The sequence below is a fragment of the Epinephelus lanceolatus genome, chromosome 21 (genome assembly GCF_041903045.1).
Source record: "Epinephelus lanceolatus isolate andai-2023 chromosome 21, ASM4190304v1, whole genome shotgun sequence".
NCBI classification, from domain to species: domain Eukaryota; kingdom Metazoa; phylum Chordata; class Actinopteri; order Perciformes; family Serranidae; genus Epinephelus; species Epinephelus lanceolatus.
This window is the reverse complement of record NC_135754.1, coordinates 19041686-19065008: the sequence shown is the minus strand read 5'-3', so window position 1 is coordinate 19065008 and position 23323 is coordinate 19041686. Positions and strand designations below refer to the sequence as shown.

The 23323-nt window shown below is 40.2% G+C and overlaps 1 protein-coding gene across 1 annotated transcript in view; it reads left to right on the top strand.

Annotated features, from left to right (window-relative positions):
• Positions 1-22473, top strand: part of LOC117247519 (double C2-like domain-containing protein alpha) — a 43730-nt gene extending 21257 nt beyond the window's left edge. The window contains exons 7-11 of the mRNA XM_078163366.1: positions 2993-3052; positions 13879-14078; positions 17445-17526; positions 17800-17896; positions 21046-22473. Of these exons, the coding sequence (XP_078019492.1) occupies positions 2993-3052; positions 13879-14078; positions 17445-17526; positions 17800-17896; positions 21046-21182 (576 nt within the window). The 3' untranslated portion in view covers positions 21183-22473. The remainder of the gene's footprint in view (positions 1-2992; positions 3053-13878; positions 14079-17444; positions 17527-17799; positions 17897-21045) is intronic.
• The last annotated feature ends 850 nt before the right edge of the window (positions 22474-23323 follow it).

Sequence of the window (23323 nt, the reverse complement as noted above, 5' to 3'; positions counted from 1 at the left end):
ACTCTGTCCAGTCAAGGTCTTTCGCACTAAACTGGAAGAATAAATACCTCTGTCAAGAAGAAGGTTATGTTTTCGGTTCGTTTTGTTTGTCAGCAGGATAACAGAAAAACTACTGGCCCAGTTTTTATGAAAGTTAGTGGAAGGGTGTTGCATGGACCAAGAGGAACCTATGAAATTTGGAGCAGATGCGAATCACGGGGTGGATAGGGTAATTACTTTCACTTTCATTAATGTTGTGAGTTAGGACATTTGGCCTTGGTGGATAAATGCCACACATTTTTAAATCCAGTAGATCGTATAGTACTAAAGTTTAATAGTGACAGAACAGCCAATTGTATAAATAAAACTGCCTGATATCAGACAGAATTGTAAACTCGTTACACTCCGTTTCCATCTTCACTCTGACACTGCATCTACTCTTACCGATTTCTGTGAGGGAGGGGGAATCAATTTTCTCTAGACAATCACTAGACACCAATGTATCTGCCTGAATCTAACGTCATTTTAAGTTAACCCTGATGTGTAGCCATGCCAACATACTTCTTTTGCCAGAATTTTGAGAGCGGAGCTTAGAGAAGTAAAAGAAACTACGATTTTAGGAGATATTGAGAAGTATGTCAATGTATCAATTTAGAGAAGCCTCAATGGTATTGTCTATCTTGTCTATAGCAGTTGCCATTGTTTTTATTGCTACTCATTGGTTCCTGTGGCTAATGTAAAGTCCTCCTGTGGCACTCATTGGTTGTATTTTTATCTTAACTGAGAAACCACCGTTTCATGTCACGATGCCAGATAAATCAGTCAACTCGAACTATATGAAGTGGGAGGATTCAAAGGTCAAAACCCAGGGAAGAAATACAAGAATCCATATCACAGTGCACATTAACAGGTACCAGTAATCACGTGGGGCTGCCTACACATGTAGCCAATTAAACTTCATACAGAGAGCAGTCCTTACGGAGCACTAGTTTGACATAATCCTAATCATTCTAGAAATATATCCAGACTGGTCGAGGTTACAGATTTGCATATCATAGAAAATTGGTTTATTAGCCTTGGTGGAGGTCTGCGCTTTCCAAGTGCCCTTCTGACTTTGTTCACAGGGACGTTACCATGTTGAAAAAGGAAAGGGCCTTCCCTGAACGGTCGAAAGCACACTGCTGACTAACTGTCATTGTGATTTGTAGCATAACGATTTCCCTTCACTGAAGGAATTAAAAGACCAAACCAAGAAAAATAGAACAAAATCTACTCAAAGGACAATGCTGTCCACATACTTTTGACCATATAGTATATTTTGCTTCAAAGACAAAATATGTAAGTTTTACGCATTAAAAAATCTAAAAACGACCACAGCATTGTTATGTATTTTGCGAGGTGGTGTACTCAACATTATCTCATTTCCAACAATGTTAAACCCAGAGAAATCTGTCTTTTAGATCACAGACACAGATTGTGCCATTTGGTCACTGTTGCTTGTCAGTGGCATCATATCTCCTTTGTGCATGTAGCACGGTTGTGGTTGTCTGCCTGAGGCTGTCATAAATTTACTTTTTATCCAGTTCTAGGCCACATTTTTATGTTACACTTTTTACATCCCAGTTTTTAGCTATATTTTTTAACCACAGGATTTGAGTCATCAGACATCTGGATCTTAAGTTCTCAGAGAAACAAACTGAGCAAACATTAACAGCAGCTCATAGGAGAGAAACAGCATTGGAGAAACACAGATTTTCACTGTGAAACTACTTTGTTCAGTGTTTTTACCAGTTTAAACCACTGTGTCCATTCGTTTTTTGAGACTAGGAGGACTTTGCAGATAATTCTGCTCCCGGTAAAAAACTCCAGAACGTCTGGATCTTAAGTTATCAGAGAAAAAAGCCGGGCAAACATTAGCAGGTGCTACGCTAGCAGCCTGTCTGCCATATGCCGAACAGTGTCAGAGAAACACTGCTTTATTCTGTGTTTTTACCAGTTTTAATCTCCTGGGGTCTCATTTATAGACATGGCGTACGCACAAAACAAGGCCTGAAAGAGGCGTACGCCACTTCTCACGCAGAAGTTGTGATGTATAAAGACAGACTTGATGGGAGAAACTTTGTCCCATGCTTATGAACGTTATGGAGACAGGAAATTGGGGACGCAGATGTAAGGCGGAAGCCTGATTGTAGAAATTGTCGAATATTTTTTGGCACATGCGAACATACGTACATTTTTAGTGAGGATCCTATGCATTGTTTTATAAATGAGACCCGTGGTCAGTTTGTTTTGGGGAAGAAGAGACCTTTGCAGATAATTTGGCCTGTAGAAAATCCCTCCTGAACACTGAAGGAATCCTAATTGGGAGAAACTGACTGCAATGACAGCATTGCTTGGTGTTTTAATCGAGACTCCTAGCAGTATTACATATTGTGCGTTTAAGCCAACATCAGCTGGGCTTACTGAGAATAACAAGTATTGGGTAAACAGAGCACAGAGTATGACATCTATTCTTATAGCTCACAAACAGCTTTTTGTGCAGGCTAAATGTCAGACGGGTCACGCGTGGGAAAAGGGTACATAGAGATTGGGAGAATAAAGGCAGAGGAGAAAGAGCGAGAGGATGGAGGTGGGGGGGGGGGGGTGCAGCGTCAATAGAGAGAGCAAGTGAGAGAGATGAGAAACAAATGGATTAAAAAATAAAAGTGGTGGCGAGCAGGGGGCATGTGCGTGAGAAGAGACGGGAGGGCGCTGCGTTTTTGTTCTTCATGAGTTGGAAAGGGCTGTTGGTATTAGATTGGCCCTCTGGGGCCGGTGGCCACTCTGCGATCAAACGCTAAAGCCCTTCTGTCATCCTGCAAACCAGGCCTGTAATTTTTCAAAGTGGCTTCGCCCTCAGCTCGATGCGCCTATTGCTTTATGTTCATCCTATGCTTCTATAACCTGCTCGTACGGCGTTTCTGTCAGTCATGTTCCTTTATTATTTATCTCTGTCTCTTCTTTTTGCCTCCAGCTGCCTTCTCCGACTGCGATGAGCACAGCCCTGAGAGGAATCTCCTGCTACCTGAGAGAGGTGAACACGACTCCTCTTGTTTCAGTCAGCATGACCCTCCATCTGTCTGTCTGTCCTTACAATCCATCTTTCATCCTGTCTTACAGGAATACACTGAGTTTTGTTCACCTGCTGTTCACCCAGTATGAGACCACAAGGGTCATATGACTGCAAACAGTATCTTTAAAGTATGAGAATAAACCCGTCAGCATATCACAGTTGCTTTTAGTTTTTATTTTATGGCCTCAGAGCACAAAGTTTTACAGGCATGTCCAAACTTTTTCGAACCGGGGCCAGAATAGATAATGTGAAAACACCCAGGGGCCAGCTGCTTCATCACTTATTGAAAAAAAAAAATCACGTACAAATGACACAAGAGCAACTGTTTTATCTATAAGTGAAGAAGTATTCAACTTTCCACGGCTCCTGAAAGCGGCGTCCGTCCCCCTTGATTTTACTCGCCTTTGCTGTGGACATTTCCACTACCTCACAGGAAATATTTAGCGTTAGGTGACTGCTCCTTTGTTTGTTTGCCATTTGTCTACGAAAACACATTAGTTCCACTGGCGTAGTTCCTACTTGGTGCATGTCTACAAACTGTGCGATTGTCCTGCTGTCGTGAGGTGAATGAAAAAATGCAAAGTGATCTTGCTTGATTAACCAATATCGTGTTAATCATATAGTATATTTTGGAAGACAAGTCAAGGGCCATTTAAAGTCTGTCTGCAGGCCAAACTTTTGGACAACTTTTGCCAGGACTAGTTTATATCTAACAAGTGCTAAAAGAAGTAGTCCAGTGGGATTGTCCCACCCGGCTCGTTTACAGTCAAGATAACAGCTAAGATAACAAAAACATGGACTAATTCATCTCGTAACGCAGCAAACTTTAGTGGATCACAACATATTGGATATGAAATTAATCCTTAGATGCTCCAGTTAAAAAAAAGACTGAACTTTTCTATGGATGTCAGTTTTTGAGCCACGATGAAGACAAAAATGTGGCCTGGAAAGACTAAAAAGTTTGCTGTTTGTAGTCGAAGCAATTTCTGGAAAACTTGTGGTCCCTACAAGCTGGTTAAGAAGAGTGAGGAGTCAGCAGTCAATGATGAAAAAACAGTCAATATAATAGTTTTTTTTTTTAAAGATTATAAATCACTGCAACCACAAGAGGTCACTGAGCATAAATGTGCACACAAAATATTAGGCTGATGGGTCCGGTAGTTTGGGAGATTAGCTGCAGACAGATGGTTACACACACTCACATACACACACACAAGACCAAACGCATCATACCCTCCAGGCTTATACCTGACAGAGATAATAATAAGTAAAGATTATAAATAACAGTTTTAATAACTGATAATCAGTAAAATGGGACCGAAATACCAAACATTCACTGGTTCTAGCTTGAAGTTTTGCTGCTTAGCTCTGTTACAAACTAAACAGCAAATCACATAATCCAAACAAATACTTCGCAGGTTAACTGAAGATGAAAGTAATCACATTCACTCACCAAGACTGGCAGGTAAACATAACTGACATTAAAGTTAAGTATACACCACAAATTGTTCTACTTGACATCACAGCTACCATTTGTATGTTTCTGCTCTTCCAGACACCTATTTGTTCACATTAATCTCTGTTAAGGCATGAAAATCAATTAGCAGCCTCACTTGAGTCATGTAATCCATTAAGCCAGCATTGTTCATTGTTGTGAACTAATTAGGTGCCGTACATTTCAAATCAATATGTCGTTAGACTGAATAATTGAGTTGGATTTTTGTTTCACATGGAAAAGGATGAAAACAGTTGCTTGTTACGAAAATGGGAACACATGCAAATATCTAAAACTACAGTTTACGTTAAAGTGAGAGTACTGTGACTTCTGCTGACAAGAAGTAATAATGAAACAGTAACACAAGTAGAGATGAGTCATAAAGTTGTGAACTGACTCAGTATGTCAGCAGCATTGTCTCGTAGACAGCAGTATCCATCTAAAGTAGGGCTGGGCAAGATATTGATATTATATCAATTTTGTGATATGTGCCTAGGTATCGTCTTAGATTTTGGATATCGTAATATCTGGTTTTCAAGGCTGAATTACAGTGAAGCAGTAATTTTCTGTCCTATTATTTGCCTTTATCCACTTAGTCATTATATCTACATTACTGATGATTGTTTATCAGATATCTCATTGTGTAAATACTTCATTAAAGCACCAATAGTCAACCCTACAATGTCGTCGTAATATTGATATCAAGGTATTTGGTCAAAAACATTGTGATACTTGATTTTCTCGCCCAGCACTAACCTACAATGTGCTGGCAGTAGGCAATTTGAGAGGGGACACCATCCCCCTTGTTACAAAAATAACCAAAATGCATCCCCCTTGTTACCCTACCATCCTTCTGCATCCCCTGGGTCCAGACCCAGACACCGTCCTATGCGGCCACGGTCCTATAACCGATAAATCAGTGACAATTATTGAATTTTGATGGGCTGTTTGTGCTCTAACCAGCACAGCACTGTATCACTGGTGTAGCAACAAGGACACTCACAGACCAATACCTACATTAAATCACCTCAAGTTATGCTATTCAGTCAATCACATCTGTGCATTACGATAAGCATTGTGACTCAGGTGGATGGGGTACACACACAGGAGAGACGAGGCACGAGACATAAATGTCTTAGACATAAATGAGTCACAGGGAAGTATTTTCACATGGCGTGTTCTACAAAGAGACAAGCAGACGGCAAACACAGCTCTTAATCAGGAATGAACAGACTTGTATGTTCATGCTCATTCTTCCAGTGAGCAGTTCAAAACCAGGATGTCTCATCATATGTTCCTAGACCGTGGCGATTATTTAAAGCAGCATTGTGAGGCGTCGTTACAAGACAGAGCACAAAGCGTCTTTTCAGCAAACATACCCACTCAAATCCAAACCGAGGGTACAGAAAATAGAATATATTATACGGAAATGAATCACTGAATCATAGTGCAAGTCGGACATTAGATGGAGGGTGGGAGTCTGTCCCTTTTGTTAAAAATAACAAATCACCTGCTGAGTGAAAGAATGCATTTTGGCTGGAGGGTGACGAGGGCAATTGACCGGCTGTCAAATATATTGAATTTCCTTAACATTAGCCACTGTAGGCTACTGGTCATACCAGGGGGAATACGACTGTGGCAGCAAAACCCAGAGTACCCTGAACTGAGTGAAGGCTGGCTTTTATTGCCTGTTAATTCAACCTTTAATTTGTAAAAAGGAGGAATGCTGTATTTTTCTTTCACGTTACAAAAATGATTCCTATTAAAGGAAGGGAAACTTGCAGACACACTCGTCTGGCCCTTTAACAAGCCAATCTAGGAACTGTTAGAAGTTCTTAATGTCTCAGTTGCTTTCAAACACAGATGATTTCAGAGCCTCTCATCACATGTTGGGTAAATTAAAGAAGGGGTCAAACCAAAGGGCCGGGACAGTCCTTTACTTCATTAGGATTACTGGAGAAAAAACAGCTGCCTCTGTTTCTCACCACATTCAAGGTTGTTGAATGTGATCATCCTGCCAGTTCTCTCGCCTTGCAAACCCACCCACAAATTCATCTCTTTCCCATTCGTCTGTCACCGTGCGTGTTTGTAGCTGTGTGTGGCTGGCTCCACACTGATGCCTGTTTATTTTCACCTCCCTAATGAGTTGCTCTCTATCGATCTGTGAAGGTCTGAGCTGTTCTATTACCAGATACCTGGTGCAAATTATCCCCACTAATTGCGAGTCTCCTGCTCAGTCACGGCAGATGGCGAACTGGCTGTTGGCAGTAATGATGAATCCTGGGGAAAAATAGAGACATGGCGACCAGAGGAAAAAAAAAAATAGGAAAGAGAGATCTAGGTTAAAAAGGAAGGGGGCAAGCTGTTGAGACAATTAGAGAAAGGGAGGGAGGAGCATGGGGAAGTGTGGGGCGTGTGGCATATTGATCGTCCTGGCTGTGTCCACCTCTCGCCTGAAGATAAGACTTAATGAGAGATGGAGAGAGATAAAAGAGAGGAGAGGCATTTAGAGATGGAACCCATTTTACATGAAAATTACATTACAGGCAATAAAACAGAGCCTTTTTTCCACTTTCTGTGGTGAAACATAAGAGATGACTTGAAAAAGATGCACCTGGAGTGATGACAAATAGCTCATCTTTCCTATAAATAACATACATGTATTGGTGCTGTTGGCCGTGAGGGTGAGTCACGGTGCTGTGAAAACATCGTCTTCACCCTCTGTTATTGCTTCCTCACTTTCTTTCATCTGTCACTTTACATCTACTCTGTTGTTACGCTTGTTGTCAAACAGTTTGATGTTGTCCGTGGAAAATACTCCAGCCAGGAGCGACAAAGTGGACTAGTATGTCTTTAAGGCCGGTGCTTCAGTCCGTCCGAGACAGGTCTTTGCCATCGGAGCGACTGCACTCCTGTTTATTACTTGTTCTCAGTGATAGTGATGGTTGAGTTTGTCTCTCAGCTGGGAGAGATAAACTCAAATGTTAGATCAAAGTCACTGAGCTCTTTAGGTGTGTTTGCTTCTGAGAAAAAGAAGAGCAATGAACTACATCAAAGCAATGGACACAGTACATTTTAAAGCTGTGCAACTTTTGACAAAAGAAACAACGCATTTCTCGTCTCACAAATAAAAAGTTGAAGTCATACATGATAAAACTCGCCCTGCGCTCTTAGAAACAAGGATTGCAAAAGGGTTCTTCCTGAAAGGCTGAGTTTCTACCCAGAACCATTTGCTTCTGAGGCCAGGCCTATAGACCCTTTCAGGGCCAACGTCACAATGACATCATTTTATTAGCAGGAGGCAAAACACCACCCGCCATTACAGGGCTGTAGGCTACATGAGTCTTAAAATGTCGTCTTGTTGTGTTATTGGGAGCCAGAATAGAAGGAGTCATGGATCAAAACTTTATTGCATACCAGCTGCCACTGCCCGTCAACAAAAGCAAGTCAACTAGGTTTAAATGAGACGAAAAGGACTGGATGGAGGTGATCATCAAAAATGCAGCGCACACCATATCAGGTTAGGGAAAATGATTTACTGTTGTAGGGATGAAAAATGTTATGTGTATGAAGGGTTATCATGTCCACCTAATCAGAAATACGGGAGGTATTAAAAGGAATATTGCTTTTTAGCGCATTAGCTAATGTTGGTTTCAATAGCAAGACGAACTGAAGTATCGTCCTCCTTTGTAAGCTTGGCATAGTAATCAACCACAAAGCTTCCTGTGACATCATCCATCCACTGAGTGAGAGCATATGGGTCGGCCAGTCTGGTCACGTTGGTCAGAGTTTACTTTTTCAAGTAACACTCGCGGTCCTGGAGAGTGAGTGACCTGACATGGTGCGTTCGTAAATTCAGTCTGACACTAAAATGAGAGACCTGTTGGTCGAAGAAACAGAGTGTTATACTTCTATATGAATTAATGAACGGTTAAGTTAATCACAAAGTCACTCCACTTGACGCTCTGCTGCGCCGTCTCCCCAGACAGAGTGCCCAGAGTGTGCTCTGCTACTCAAAGAGTGCAGTGCTCTGGATAATCGAACGGTACATTCAGACAGTGTTACGAATTTACGAATGGTCCAGTTTGTGCCAGAGTTTGCTCAAACACTCAAAATGAGTGTAGAATATTTCTGAATGCACCACTCGCATCATCTTCCTTCATTGTCTAAGACAATCCAATACAACTTGCTAGCTAGCCCTGGCTGAAGTGTTTTGCCTCCAGCTAAGCCCCGCCCACCAAAAAACATCATACTGTTTACCAACAGTAAAGGGTCTATAAACGCAAAAGTCTGCCCGTGAGTGACTGAGTGATGAAGTTACACCACTGGTCAGAGTGACTGATGATATGAGTGTTGGCCATTGCTCTTTTGAAATAGGCGCTGACAGGTTGACAGTCTTGTATTACTGTATTCCTCCAACCTAAAGATGCCATTAGACACAAATTCCCGCCAGGTGTTGCGATGGATGTGACACGAATGACATGAAATACGCGAATTAAGCGGTGTGAATTAAGCAAGTAGCGCGACTTCACATCAGAGTTGAAAAATCTGAACTTCAGTGACCAATTCACGCTGCGAAAGCCAATCAGCCTTGAGAACCTCCGGGGATGTTTGACACAGAAGACGTACCAGCGGAAATTCATTCATCAATTCAACTATTTCACACGCATATGACGCAAGTTCTTTGCGCATATGAAGCAGATCAATACAAAACATTCCAGCATTCAAATTGGCATCACGTTTGGTGTGAGCACATCATAAGAAAAAGTCAAGGTGAACAAAAGTCTGTGACTGGGCAATCTGGAAATCCATCGGTAAGAAAAAAAAAAAAAAAAAAAAAAAAAAAAAAAGTTTTTCTTCCTTTACCTCTGGAGGCATAGCCCGGAGTTTTTCGACTAACGGAAGTGCAGGGGCCTCACGCCCTTCACTTCCGGCGGTGCCCCCAGGGAATCGCCGTGTTGTTTACAAATACTTCGGGTAGAAAACCAGCAGAGTTTAGCTATATATCTCATTTTTCACGTCACTATATCACCGTGTAGACTAATCTGATGTTTGTTAAGTCTATAAACACAATGATTGAACAAACGTTACTATTTCTGTGTGCACGTTTTGTAATAAAGATGGTTATCGTAGATTAGCTGGGCTAACCGTTAGCTGTTAATGTTAGCGGTGTCTGTAATAACCGTAGACTGTGTAAAAAGAAGGTAATAACTCATTAAACGGTCCGTGAATAAAATATTCTTTTCCAGCAGATATATTAGTTACAACATGGTTGAGCTAGCAAAGCAGTTTTGTGTTGCTATGTGTGGTATTTATTCAGTTATGGGAAATCACTATGTCTTAGCAAAGCTAACATCAGGACGTCATCTGTTAAAAGCCTCCCGTTGTCGGATACATGAAACTACTCCAGTTAGCTCAATCATGTTGTAACTCAGACATCCGCTGGAAAAAATATTTTTTTTCACGTTGACAAGACGGTGTTTTGGGTGGAGCGGTCGCTATGGACGCGGAGCTTGCTGTTTCTGTAGGTACACATTTCCTGAGGACACCTGCACGTCTCGGCCACGCCCCCTCCATTGTGATTGGCTAAAGCGCAGCATTCAGACTCAAAGCCCTGCCCCCCCCCCCCAGTCATCTTTCACACAGGGCTGCCGACAGATTCTTCTTCTTCAGATTCTTTTTGCAGAATCTGTCTTGAGAGATTAATGACTGGGTGACTGCCGGCCACTTCTGTTACAAATTAAAAGCCCTCTAGCGTTTCATACTGCCATATACTAGTCTTGTTAAAGGAACGGTTCTTCAAGGGTTCACCTGTAAGACTAAGAGGTTCCATTAAAAACCCTTTTCACCCAAAGAACCCTTTTCAGAAGAAAGATATCTTCAATGATTATTGAACTCATGGGTGCTGAAAGATCCTCATCCTTAATTATATATTGTTTACCTATGTTTCAAATGATATTTTTAAATGTAGATGTATCTGGAGTCCCCTTAATCAATTCATTTTACTTGGTCTGCCATGGTTGGTATCTGCATTTTATATTTTCTTCTAATTTGGAACTGGGTTTCAGTTCCCAACCACTGCACCACCAACAGAGTAAAGGAACCCTGTATGGTTCTAGATAGCACCTTAAGATTCTAAGAGCATGCTCAGTTCAGTGCACTCAGGGGTTTTGCAGCTACAGCCTTAACAAACAAACAAAATATAACCTTGAGTCTGTAATTTGCTTTGGGTATAGAATTTGGCAGTAACAGATGGATTCAGTCTGACTGAGCGTGGTAGAAACGGTGGGTAACAGCAGGAATCATGTTCCAGGCCCCCACAGACCTCCACTACTGTTACACTGTGGTCTAGCATTTATCCTGTCACCTGTAGCAATAGTGGCCGCTGTTCAGCGAAGGTTACATAAGCTTGCTTTGATTTCTGCCATGCTGATGCAGGAAGATCTGCACTGTACAGCGGTGGTTTGTTGTCACTGCAGCTTTCAACCTGCATCATTTGATTTGTTGGCCTTGGTAAACACACGGCTGACATGTTGTCACCTTATTAAGTTGATATTTCGAGCATGTGTTCAAACAGCTGTGGTTTATTTACACATATAACAAACACAGAGCATTTGCATTCATTTGAAGTTGTGTTTGACTTGGCCTCCTTTAGCTGGGTTTCGCTCTTGACCAACTCCCGAGGGAAATATCTGACTCTTTAGTAGGGAGAACCCTGTGGGTCAAGGGATTTCTGTGGGATTCCCGCCAATGGGAGCCAGTTTGACTATTCCTCACATAACTAGGACGGGACAGGGAAAAATTTAACGGGAGTGGGCTGGATGGTAATCATAATAACAATAGGTCATTTTTTTGTATATAAACATGCAGCTCCAATATGAACGAATGTGGGAACAGGGGACATTCTTCTGAGATTGGGAAGAGACAGGAGTTTTTTTTGTAGTGGGACAGCGACAAGCTGCAAGACGACTCTGATGGGAACAGTGAAACTGAACCACATCTGTAAAGGTGTGGGCTGTAAGTCACTATAAAACTCTGACGAGCTGAGGGAAACTGCAAAGTCAGGTGATAATTCTCTGACAGCTCATTACCCCAAGCGACCCCTTTTACATTACAGTCATTTCACCCAGTGGTGATATAAGAATATCGATTACAGCTCTAAAGAACAACTTGAATACAGCGGGTCATGGCACAGGACTCATTATGTTCAATATATGAGGCCTCCTTTTAACTCTGAACCTCAAGTCATTAATCTAGCAGCTACAAATGCAGCTCACACACTGTTTTTTGTCTGATTAGGGATGAGATAGTTACCAGTCTCACGATAAACCAGTAAAATCCTGGCAGTTAATAATGTGTTACTGTCTCAAATATGAACTGTGAGAGTACACTCAGAGTGCAGATCTCCGCCAGGTGGCCGTGTTCTGGCTGCTACATGGCCGCCCAAGCAGACAATTCATGTAACTCCAGCAGACCCACCACAGCATGTTTCGAAAGAGTTCAGGAGCTGGTAAAAATACATGCCTCATCTATTTATGACAGAGCTGCAGCACGCTGCAGAGCAGAGCGAGCTGTCCTGCTAACAGGCCCTGCATGTGAAATTACAAATTACAGCTACAAATCCTTAATCCATGTCATTCATAACTAGACTTATAACAGTATTACCTTTGTTTGCAGGATACAGGACAACAAGGTCAACATTAATAACAATAAACAATTAAAACTGCCAAAAAAAGAAACAAGTGAGCTGCATATCCTGCTAACTTACTTTTAATAGAAGCACAACAGTCAAGGAAAAATGACCAATTTAACAAAATCCCCAAGTCTACAAAATCAGGCAGGCGAACACTCCACCTCTGAAACACTGCGGGTGTTGTTTGATGCTCTAGGGCAGATGGGGTTGCAGTCACTGCAGCCGCAACATGGACCAGCTGCATCTGGAGGAACTGTCCTTCCTAGCTCCTTTTCAGCTAAGATGGCAGCGAAGATAACAAAGCTAGGGATTATTTAATCTCTTATCGTGCCTAGGGTTGCAGCCGTAAAGGCATACTGGGATATGAAAACTGACAGTTATCATACCGTGTTCGTTTGCTTATTGTACGATATTAAAATATGCAACTGGATGGAGAATCTCATGTTCATTTTAGACATATTCAAAAGGAAGAATGTGCTGGTTAAGACAAGTCAGCAGTCAGTGATGGTACAAAACAATCAATAAAACAGGTTTTCAACAACTGTGAATCACTGCAGCCACAACAGGTCCCTGGGCATACAGTCACACATGTGCACACAGAATATGAAGCTGATAGGCCCAGTAGTTTGTGAGATTAGCTGCAGACTGACAGATACACACATGCACACCACCAAACACTTATCCCCTACAGGCTTACATCTGGCCCAGATAATTACCATTAAAACGTGTCGGATTACCACGCTTTGAATAACTGTCTAGCATCAATCAAAGTCAACAATAGTCTCCCAGGCGCAGGTGAAAAGGTGCAGCATGCAACGCAGTTTTATTTTACTATTCCCTTGTTTACAGAGTGGGCGTGTAGCAGGAAAACCTAGTGATGCTACTGGTCCATTGTCCTTATCTACAGTAAAAGACATTCAATCAAGCATTTCAAAGACAGGCTATTCATTTTCATTCATTCAATCATTTTCTGTAACCGCTTATCCTGTTGGGGGGCTCAAGCCTATCCCAGCTGACATTGGGCTAGAAGCGGGGTACACCCTGGACAGGTCGCCAGACTATCACAGGGCTGACACATAGAGACAGACAATCATTCACACACATTCACACCTATGGATAATTTAGAGTCACCAATTAACCTGCATGTCTTTGCACTGTGGGAGGAAGCCTGAGTACACAGGTTCAAACCAAGAACCCTCTTGCTGTGAGGCCACAATGCTAACCACTGCACTGCTGTGCTGCCTCTAAAGACAGATACTGAATATCTTTACTGTTAATGCAAACAAAAAATGCACAGTGCTGCTAATCTTATTTTTGGTTTTCAGCATAAAACTTGAGATGATTTCAGCATGTGTATCAGTACATTTTTAAAATACTGTGATAATAATAATAACTGTCAAAATATGGGTCACCATAACTGTGATATGAAATGTTTAAACCCTTTTATCTCTATTTCTGATATATATATATATATATATCAGAAATAGAGATAAAAGGGTTTAAACATTTCATATCACAGTATATCACATATCACATATCACATATATATATATATATATATATATATATATATATATTTCTCCCTCTTTCTGTCTTCAGTGGGAGACTGAGCAGCAGAGAAGTCTCGAGGAGAGAGGCCGTTTGCTGCTCTGCTTGCAGTACCTCCCTCCAGCCATGGATGGCGATGTGAAGGGTGAGGCCAAGGAGAGGGCTCGTGGCGGGCTGTGCGTGGGCGTCAAACGCTGCGCCCACCTGGCAGCCATGGATGTCAACGGCTTCTCAGACCCCTACGTTAAAACGTAAGGATGGCACCAAAGGTGTAACCGAATGCCACTGTGTATTTGCTAAATCAAACGGAGTAAGCTGAGTGATTAAATAATGAACACTTAGACTGACGGATTGACATTTGAGAACAATTTCCACATGACCTATCCAGCGCTGAGCTGCCTCTGCACCTTATTACCCTTGTTTGGTCTTAACTGGCCGTTGGCTCACACTGACCTCATGAATCAACTTTTGTCGCCACTCATGAGTGATAGATGGCTCCAGTTAACCCCGCACAGGGTAATGGTGACAAATGAGGGCAGCTTTCACACAAGTGGAAGCCACTGTGTAATATATCACTCACTCACCAAGATAATAGTAACAGTGTGTGTGCGTGTATGTGTGTGTCTGTGTGTGCGAATTGACAGCCTTCAAAACTGAAAGGCAGTGACATGATCAAGTGTTATGGGCATACTGTATCACAGAGGAGAGAGTTCTATTGTTGGTGTCATGAAGGTCTTTTGGAGTTTCATTACTCACTGATGAAAGAAAAGCAATACTGTGTGTGTCACTGTGTGTTTATGTGTGTGTGTGTGACAGAGAGGGCAGGGAGGTCCCTGGGTTGAATGATGCTCCCTGACACAAACTGGACAAATGAGGTGTAAAATCCCCCCTCTTCTTCACTGGGTGTTCTCCTGAGTGTTGGCTCTGGCTTTCAGGTTATTTCTGGAATGAGTAAAACACTAAACAACCTCCCATCTCACATATACACACACACACACATAAATCCAAGCATGCCACCACCCTCGCTTCACTTCACCACACACCAATCTCCTTTCTCTTTCCCCGTCATGCCTTAAACTCTCCCTCCTTCCATAAATCCACCGAACCTACGCATACATCCCTCACACGTCCACAGTAATACATCATGCACCTTGTTTCACTTTGGATGCGTGCTCGCATCTTTGCCCTTTGGCGGGAGCGTTTTTCCCAGATGCTTTGTTGTGTCTGAGAGCGTGTGGGAACATACGCTCTCCGAGCTGTGGGTGGTGGGTGGAAAGCAAATGTGAATAGAGATTTCACCATGCTCCTTCCAGCTGGCTTAAAAATATCCTCAGAATTTAATGACACCTCGTGAAGGAATGCTGAGCTTATTCAATCTGTGCTGTTCTGGCGTTCAGCGCTCTCGCTCACATATGGTTGTTTTTCACAAATAATACATTAAACCTACATGGGAATAGTTTGTCATTTTGGGAAATACACTTGTGTGCTTTCCTGCTGAGATATAGATGAGAAGATGGTTACAACTGTCATATCTGCACAGTAAATCAATCAATCAATCAATCAATCACTTTATTTATAGAGCACTTTTCATACATAAAATGTATCACAAAGTGCTGTACATTACAGAACACAAGCAGGAAAGGATCAGGGGGTACAAAATAAAATACATAATAAAATACACCCCCCCCCCCCCCCCCCCCCCCCCACCCACCCTCCCAGCCCACATTTAACCTCATTTTCACCACAGTTAGAAAAAAAAATAAAAATAAAAAAAATAAAATTGTGTATTTTTTTAAAAATCTTTTTTAACCAGATTTACAGCAATATTTGTGAACTTTGTCATATTTATTTACTTTGTATTAAAGTATATGTATTAAATGCAATGTCAGTGTTTAATCTAAATATTATTCAAATCTTAATGTAAATCCAAATATTCAATGTAAATATGAATCTTAAATATTAAATCTAGACGTTAAATCTAGCTTCAAACTAAATATTTGGCTAGTGTGCAAACATTGCTACATTTAAATGTAAAATTCAACATTTAGACTAAGATTTCAGATTTTGATTTAATATGTAGATATAAAATTATTACTTAAACTTAGATTGAATATTGGCATTTTATTATTTATTTTTTTAATAAGAAAAGTAAATAGTACAAAGTTCACATGTATTGCTGTTCCTGGTTAAAAGTTGGCATCACCAAAGCAGCCAACACAGACATCAAACTCCACAGCAGCTACAGCCACAAACACACACAGGATATTAACTCACAACGGGCTGCACCGTTTCTGCACAAAGTGAAATACAATCACCTGTTGTTCAATCACCTGTACAGTGAGTGTGGACTTGTTTACTCACCTGCCTGAACATGAGTCTGTGAGTCTCGCGCATCCCAAAAGTCCCCAGTCTGCTCCAGGTTCAACTTCTCTGGTCCTGTCAGTCCACTCAGCCTTTGTATCCCAGTATAACCAGTCCACTCAGCCTCTCTGTCCCAGTATAACCAGTCCACTCAGTCTCTCTGTCCCAGTAGACACACTTGTCAGAACAGCACTCACCTCACTGAACGTAAAACTTCAGTTAACGGTGAAGTAACCGCTGAAATTTCCAGCACGTGAGCTTGTTAGCATTTAGCATGTTAGCCACACCCAGCATGCACCTGTTAGGGTGTGTCTGATTTGGGTCACCTAGGTTACCCGCCGGATAGCACATCAAACCAGTGATTGATTCAGGATAATACAAGTTTATTGTTTTTTGTGTCATTTAATTAATTTATTTTTTATTTATTTTAATGTATTTATTTTATTACATTTTTTTTATTCCTTTCTTGCTTAACAAGTGCAATAACAAGAAAAGAGTCAGCCGTTCAGACAGCTAAAATGTACTTATCCCAAAAGTACGTAAGGCTTTCGAAATTTTAGAGTGCTAAGTAGTTTGTGCATAGTTGCATTTAATTTATAAAAATTTAAATAAAGTTTTTTTTTCTTTTATAGAATTTGTGAAAATGACATTTTGTGAAAATCGTTTTTAAAATGTAATATTTTAGTTCATATTCTGAACTGCAGACATCCTAAAAATCAAACTGCACATCTTTGTATAGTAATGAAATATTAATAGAAATAGATATATTTATATATCAAGTTGCACCGTTACATTGCTCACAAATTGCGAAGCCTGGCCCAGCTACGACTGCAAAAATATTCAAAATAAAAATTAAATAAAATCAGTGATTTTTACTGACTCAAAAAGTACAAGCACTTTCTTTATTCTATTTTGTCGAGTACAAAAAAAAGAAATGAAAAGAGTTAGCTATTAGTTAGTTAGCTATTTCCACCCTGCCTTTAAGTAAATACTTTTTTCTGGATCATCCATCAGTGAAGAAATCACTAAGTGAAACTGACATGTCAGGGAAGTTCTATTGACTCTCTCTATAACTGACACTTATCCCTGAGTGAACATAAAGATTTCTGGTGTATGCGTGAACTGAGTCTGACCTCAGTTATCACAGGTATTTGCCCGCCACCATTAGTGCTTTACTCTTCCTTTCAGCAGTACTATGAGCTGTGAATAATAATGATTAAACTCATATATGACGGTATCACATCCCTCTGTCTCAGGTACCTCAAGCCAGACGTTCAAAAGAAGTCCAAGCACAAAACAGCAGTCATAAAAAAGACTCTCAACCCGGAGTTTAATGAGGTAGATGTTCATGTTTGTGTATGTGCATAACTGCAATGGTTGAATGTAAAGAGATAGCTCATTTAGAAACAGCCCTCAGAGGCGCTGCACAGCATGCAAAGTTCCTGCAACCTTTTTGTAAAACAGCCAATTACAGTTTGCACATTATTAACTGATGCCTCATTAGTGAGTATTGTAGAGGTTTATAAAGGAAGAGAAACTTGTGTTAGATGTGATCTTCTGACCTTTGCTCTCATCCGCTCACCTCTACTGCTCTTTGTTTTTACCCTGCAGGAGTTCTTCTATGAAATCACCTTCTCAGAGTTAGCCACCAAGACACTGGAGGTCACGGTGTGGGACTACGACCTGGGGAAGTCCAACGACTTCATAGGTGAATTCATAGACAACTATTAATTTCCTGCCTGCTGGTGTTTTTTCGGATCACTGATGAGCTGCCTGCCTGGCTACTTTATTAGCAGTCCAATAATGTTGTACCCATGGCAGATGTTACCAAAGATATTTTGGGCTGTTCTCTTCTATCGGCTGCTGAGTGCAGCACTGTGTGTAATTTGCAGGGTTGAGCTGCCAAAAGGGTGTCAGTGACATTTCGCCTGAAAATGAGCTTCATGCTATACTTGCTCTACAAGAGGGAATAAGTAATTACATCTACACCTGTTTGTCTCTTTGAATATTTTATTCTTTCACTTTTTCTGGGATCTTTTAAAGTGATTTTTGTTTCTTACAGTAGGTAAAGGTCAAAGTCTGGTGGGCTTTTTTCTTCATTTTTTTTTTATTTCCAGCAAATCCTGTGCAAAGACCAACAACCAGTGTCTGTCTCTCAGTAATTTCGGACTTCATTTTATTTCTAAACAAAATAAGTGTCCTTTGTCTGCCTCTTTGAAACTATAAAGATGCAGTAATTATCTTTTTAAGGTGACTCAGTCACTCTAATTTGAAAGAAACTACTTATTCCTGCTGTCACTCAAGATGAATTTTAATGCAGATCAGACACTGACACGTTCCATTAAACCTGTTAGGTTCTGTTTGATGGTGCTATTATATCATTAGGCACAGTTACTATCAAAGAAAACCAAGTGAATCTTTTTTTGTATTTAATTTGGTACATTTATCTTGTGTGCACACGATACTTACCTTAATTATCTTGTGCGCACAAGGTAAATAACTTGTTCCCACAAGACAATTAGCATGTTCCCACAACATAATTAGTGTGTTTCCACAAAATTAATAATGTGTTACCAGAAGATAACTCACTTGCTCCAACAAGACAATTAACTAGTTTCCACAACAAATTTACCTTCTTCCTACAAGATTAATAACATGTTCCCACACGAAAATTAACTAGTTTCCACAAGATACATAATGTCCTCCCACAGGACAATTAACTTGTTCCCACAACATACTTAGTGTGTTCCCACAAGATTGATAATGTGTTCCCACAAGATAACTCACTTGTTCCAACAAGACAATTAACTAGTTTCCACAACAAATTTACCTTCGTCCTACAAGATTGATAACATGTTCCCACACGAAAATTAACTAGTTTCCACAGATACATAATGTCTTCCCACACAACAATTAACTTGTTCCCACAACATACTTAGTGTGTTCCCACAAGATTAATAATGTGTTCCCACAAGATAACTCACTTGTTCCAACAAGACAATTAACTTGTTCCCACAAGATTAATAACTTGTTCCCACAAGACAATAAACTAGTTGCCACAAGATACATAACATCTCCCAAGGTCATTAATTTTGCTCCCACAAGATTAATAATGTGTTCCCACAACATAATTAGTGTGTTCCCACAAGATTAATAATGTGTTCCCACAAGATAACTCACTTGTTCCAACAAGACAATTAACTAGTTTCCACAACAAATTTACCTTCGTCCTACAAGATTGATAACATGTTCCACATGAAAATTAACTAGTTTCCACAAGATATATAATGTCTTCCCACAAGACAATTAACTTGTTCCCACAACATCAATAACTTGTTCCCACAAGACAATAAACTAGTTGCCACAAGATACATAACATGTCCCAAGGTAATTAATCTTGTTCCCACAAGATTAATAATGTGTTCCCACAACATAACTAACTTGTTCTCACAAGACAATTAACTAGTTCCCACAATATAAATTACTTGTTCCCACAACATCATTAACTTGTTCCCATATAATAATCAACTTGTGCACACAATATAAAAAATAATCACCTTTCAGGACTTTTGGGCCCCGTAGTACCCTGTAGTTAAAATCATGAACACTTTTATGGTATAGGCTACTATTAGTATTATGGATATAATACTAATTTAATCATATTTTAAAGCAGGTTTTTCCTGTTGCTATAAACGGAAAATACCATAAAACTTAAATAAAACGCGCAGTCCCTTTTACTAGCCTGGTGTAGCTACATATTTTGACAAATAAATGCCTGTTTCAACACCTTTGGATTTATGAAACCAGGTTGTTGGCTACTTGCTGGGGCTAACATTAGTTTAACTGATTGGGTCACTCAGACAAATATAAATGTTTAAACTTTTGTCAGTATGGAGATGCTATACATTATTAGCTTGGTTAGATTCTTTACAATTCAATAGTTGGTTCATTTTACTGAAACCATGAGCACCAGAGAAGACCGTAATTCATTCAAATTTACCAGCATGACTCACTTCCTCTGTAGTTGTCATAAAGTCAGAATATGTGTCCGTTCCTAAATTACCCCAGTAAGTTATTCATATTCCTTTGGTCCCTAAGGCTCCACCAAAAAAAAAGAATCAAAAGAGTTTTTCATTTAAAAATAGCTATGGATATTGTTTTAACAGGATAAAATGGTGTTGTATCATGATGCCCGATGCCATAATCCTCGGGTGCCATAACAAGTGTCATAACACTCTCTCTGATGTGCTGTCTGTCGGAGCTAGATCCAGTGAATGATTTGTAACTGGTATGTAATTTGAAGCCTAATTTCTATACAAGTAATATTACACTGGTTATACTGGTTCAAATAAACAATTTGATAGTATTTCCCATCTTTGCTAAGCAACAGTTTCATGAAAAGGAATTAAATGCCTCTCCCCAAATAGACACCTGTTAAGTTTAATAGCCTGGGCTACTAATGAAGTTTTACAATAATATAAATAATGTAAAATAACGTTTTTGGCTCCTTGGTCTGGGTTTCTTTTGAAATTGAATTGTATTTTTGTCTGTAAGTAATTACATAAACAAAACAAACTATACAATAACTGCTAATAAAACAGTGCAGTAGAAAACAAAATAACCCAATAACACAGTGGAGAAGATTTTTCATACACTGAAAAGGTGTAGGCTGAAGCTACAACTAATTACGCCTTCTTACAATAAATCAAACATTGTACCAGACAAAATGCCAAACTTGCAGAGTGTGTGACACATTTTCAGTTCCTCATTACTACTGTTGCATACATTTTTGACTTTAATTCAATAAGTTTAATCGTGAGTCACAATGACTTTCTTATTTGTCTCTGTGCTGGTTAGGCGGTGTGTCCTTAGGGTGCCACTCACAGGGAGAAACGCTGCAGCACTGGATAGACTGTCTGAAGAACAAGGGCAAGAAGGTAGAGCGCTGGCACACACTGACCAACGAGCTGCCGGGATCCACACTGCAGGAATGAACTGGTCCTCTTCCTCTGTACTGACACTGGAGAGGCTGTCTGACGAGAGACGTTTCATCGCATGCCCTGAGGATTGTCTGCATGACTATGAAGGATTCATATCCTACTTACTTTGTGTCATGAATGAGATCATAATTCACACCCAAGGGGGGTCACACTCAGATATCAATACTCTCATCTTGGATCTAAATAGACCTGATGCAAATATGAAGACCCTTCCTAACGCAAAACTGTACAGCCTGAGAATTTTCATAATCATATTCATAGGGATCCATGTCCCTTTTGTGGATTTAATGTCAGACTAATTGCTCCTCTGCAATGCTTCAAACTGGTCAGATCTCAATCAACAAGCAAAATTGAAATCGTGCAGGAAAATATAACGAGGGAGAGGCTGAATTATTCTGCTGTTCGACTCTCATGTCAGGTTTACTCGCTCTCATTACAGTCTGCATGTTATTTTCATTGACCACTGACATTAAAACTCCACCGTTATGACCATCCATCTCACAGCGCACATACCTCTCCCTTGCAATAATGTTTTTTCTAATGCTTCCAGAGACCTTCACGCGGTCTTGATACTGTCAGACACTTTGTATCTATTGATCCGATTGCCATTGGATTGCCTGCAGACAGCACACCCTGATAAGACAGTTGGTTCTTCCATGTTGATGGCTCGTGTCAGTGATTTGCATGTTTGGTGTCGATGGAGCAAACTAAAAAGACAAATATGTGCCAGGCTCTGCTGCAGGATGTTCATCATTGTGTTGCTCCCAATTCTCCTGAGGTGTGTTGCTCTGATTAACTGAGAGATTGTTTTATTTAATTCAAGGGTAACAGTTTTTTTTAAATATCGTTGAGTTGTTTAATGTGTCGGCTCTGATATCACAGTGTCAGTGTCTTGTTGGTGACACGTTGATGTTGACCTAAATTTGCTCCACAATCCCTGATTTGTACAGAGGAGGAGAGTGATGTAATTAACAGGAAGGTCTCAGAGCAGATTGGTTTATGGGGAGCTGTGCATGGTCACACTGTAACACCCAGTGAATAAAATCATCAGCCTTTGTTTAGTATCTAAATTATAAACATGAATGGTGTATAGAGCACAGTGCTGCTGCGTTACTGTGGATCCTGTTAACCACGCTGCAGATTTGATCTCATGTGGTTAAAGAGGCATGCTGATAATGCCAGTGGTGTTCATATGTAAATATATATTGTGTTTGACTTGCTTTGGGTGTTTGTCTTTTGGAACTTAAAGTGTGCATGATTGTTTTTCATAAAATATTCATATTGATTTATTGCCTGCATCCTTGAATTTCTATCTTATTTTTCTCTGAGTGGCCTCTTTGGATCTGAAATGTTTACGTGCAGCTCATAAAGTCAACACTGCCACCTAGTCTTCAGGCTCTGCAGCTGCAGCCTCTGCTCTGACAGTAGTGTGAGCAACAGTGATGCAGCAGATGTGTCCGAGGAGCACAGAGGCAAACACCACAGGTAAAAGATATTTAACTAAAGCCTCATGCAGCAACGTTCTCTTAAATTTTTCTTAATTTTCTGTTAAGAGAAAAAATAAAAGACATCTTAACTATCCAACTCTGCTCTTAACCTTGGTGTGCTTAATGATGAATCCCATTTCATCATGTCACCTATTGGCATGGGTAATGCCCCCTAAACAGTATATAAGGGTAGGTGTTGTGCCATGTGCAAAAACTCTGGCGCATTCTCTAGTCTGTCAACTAATCATATCAGCTGCACTTATATATTTGATATGGTTTGTGTGCAAAAATCTTCATTTGTAAAGTAACTAATGACTAAAGTTATCAAGTAAATGTAGGGTAGTAAAAAATACAATATTCATTTCTGAAGTGCAGTGGAGTAGAAGTAGAAAGCAACATGAGATTAAACTAAAAGTACCTGAAATTTGTACTGAAGTACAGTACTTGAGTAAATGTACTTAGTTGCTGGTCAGCAGGGGGATACACACACATTAAAATGGTGAACTGGGATCCATGAACCAAGTGTAGTTGTATTTCTTTAGCTCAAAAACGTAATAAACCAATCATTGCAATCACTCGAAAACATATAATAATCTACATTTGATTATATGGAATTCATGTGTTTTTAAATATTCCTCAACTTCAAAA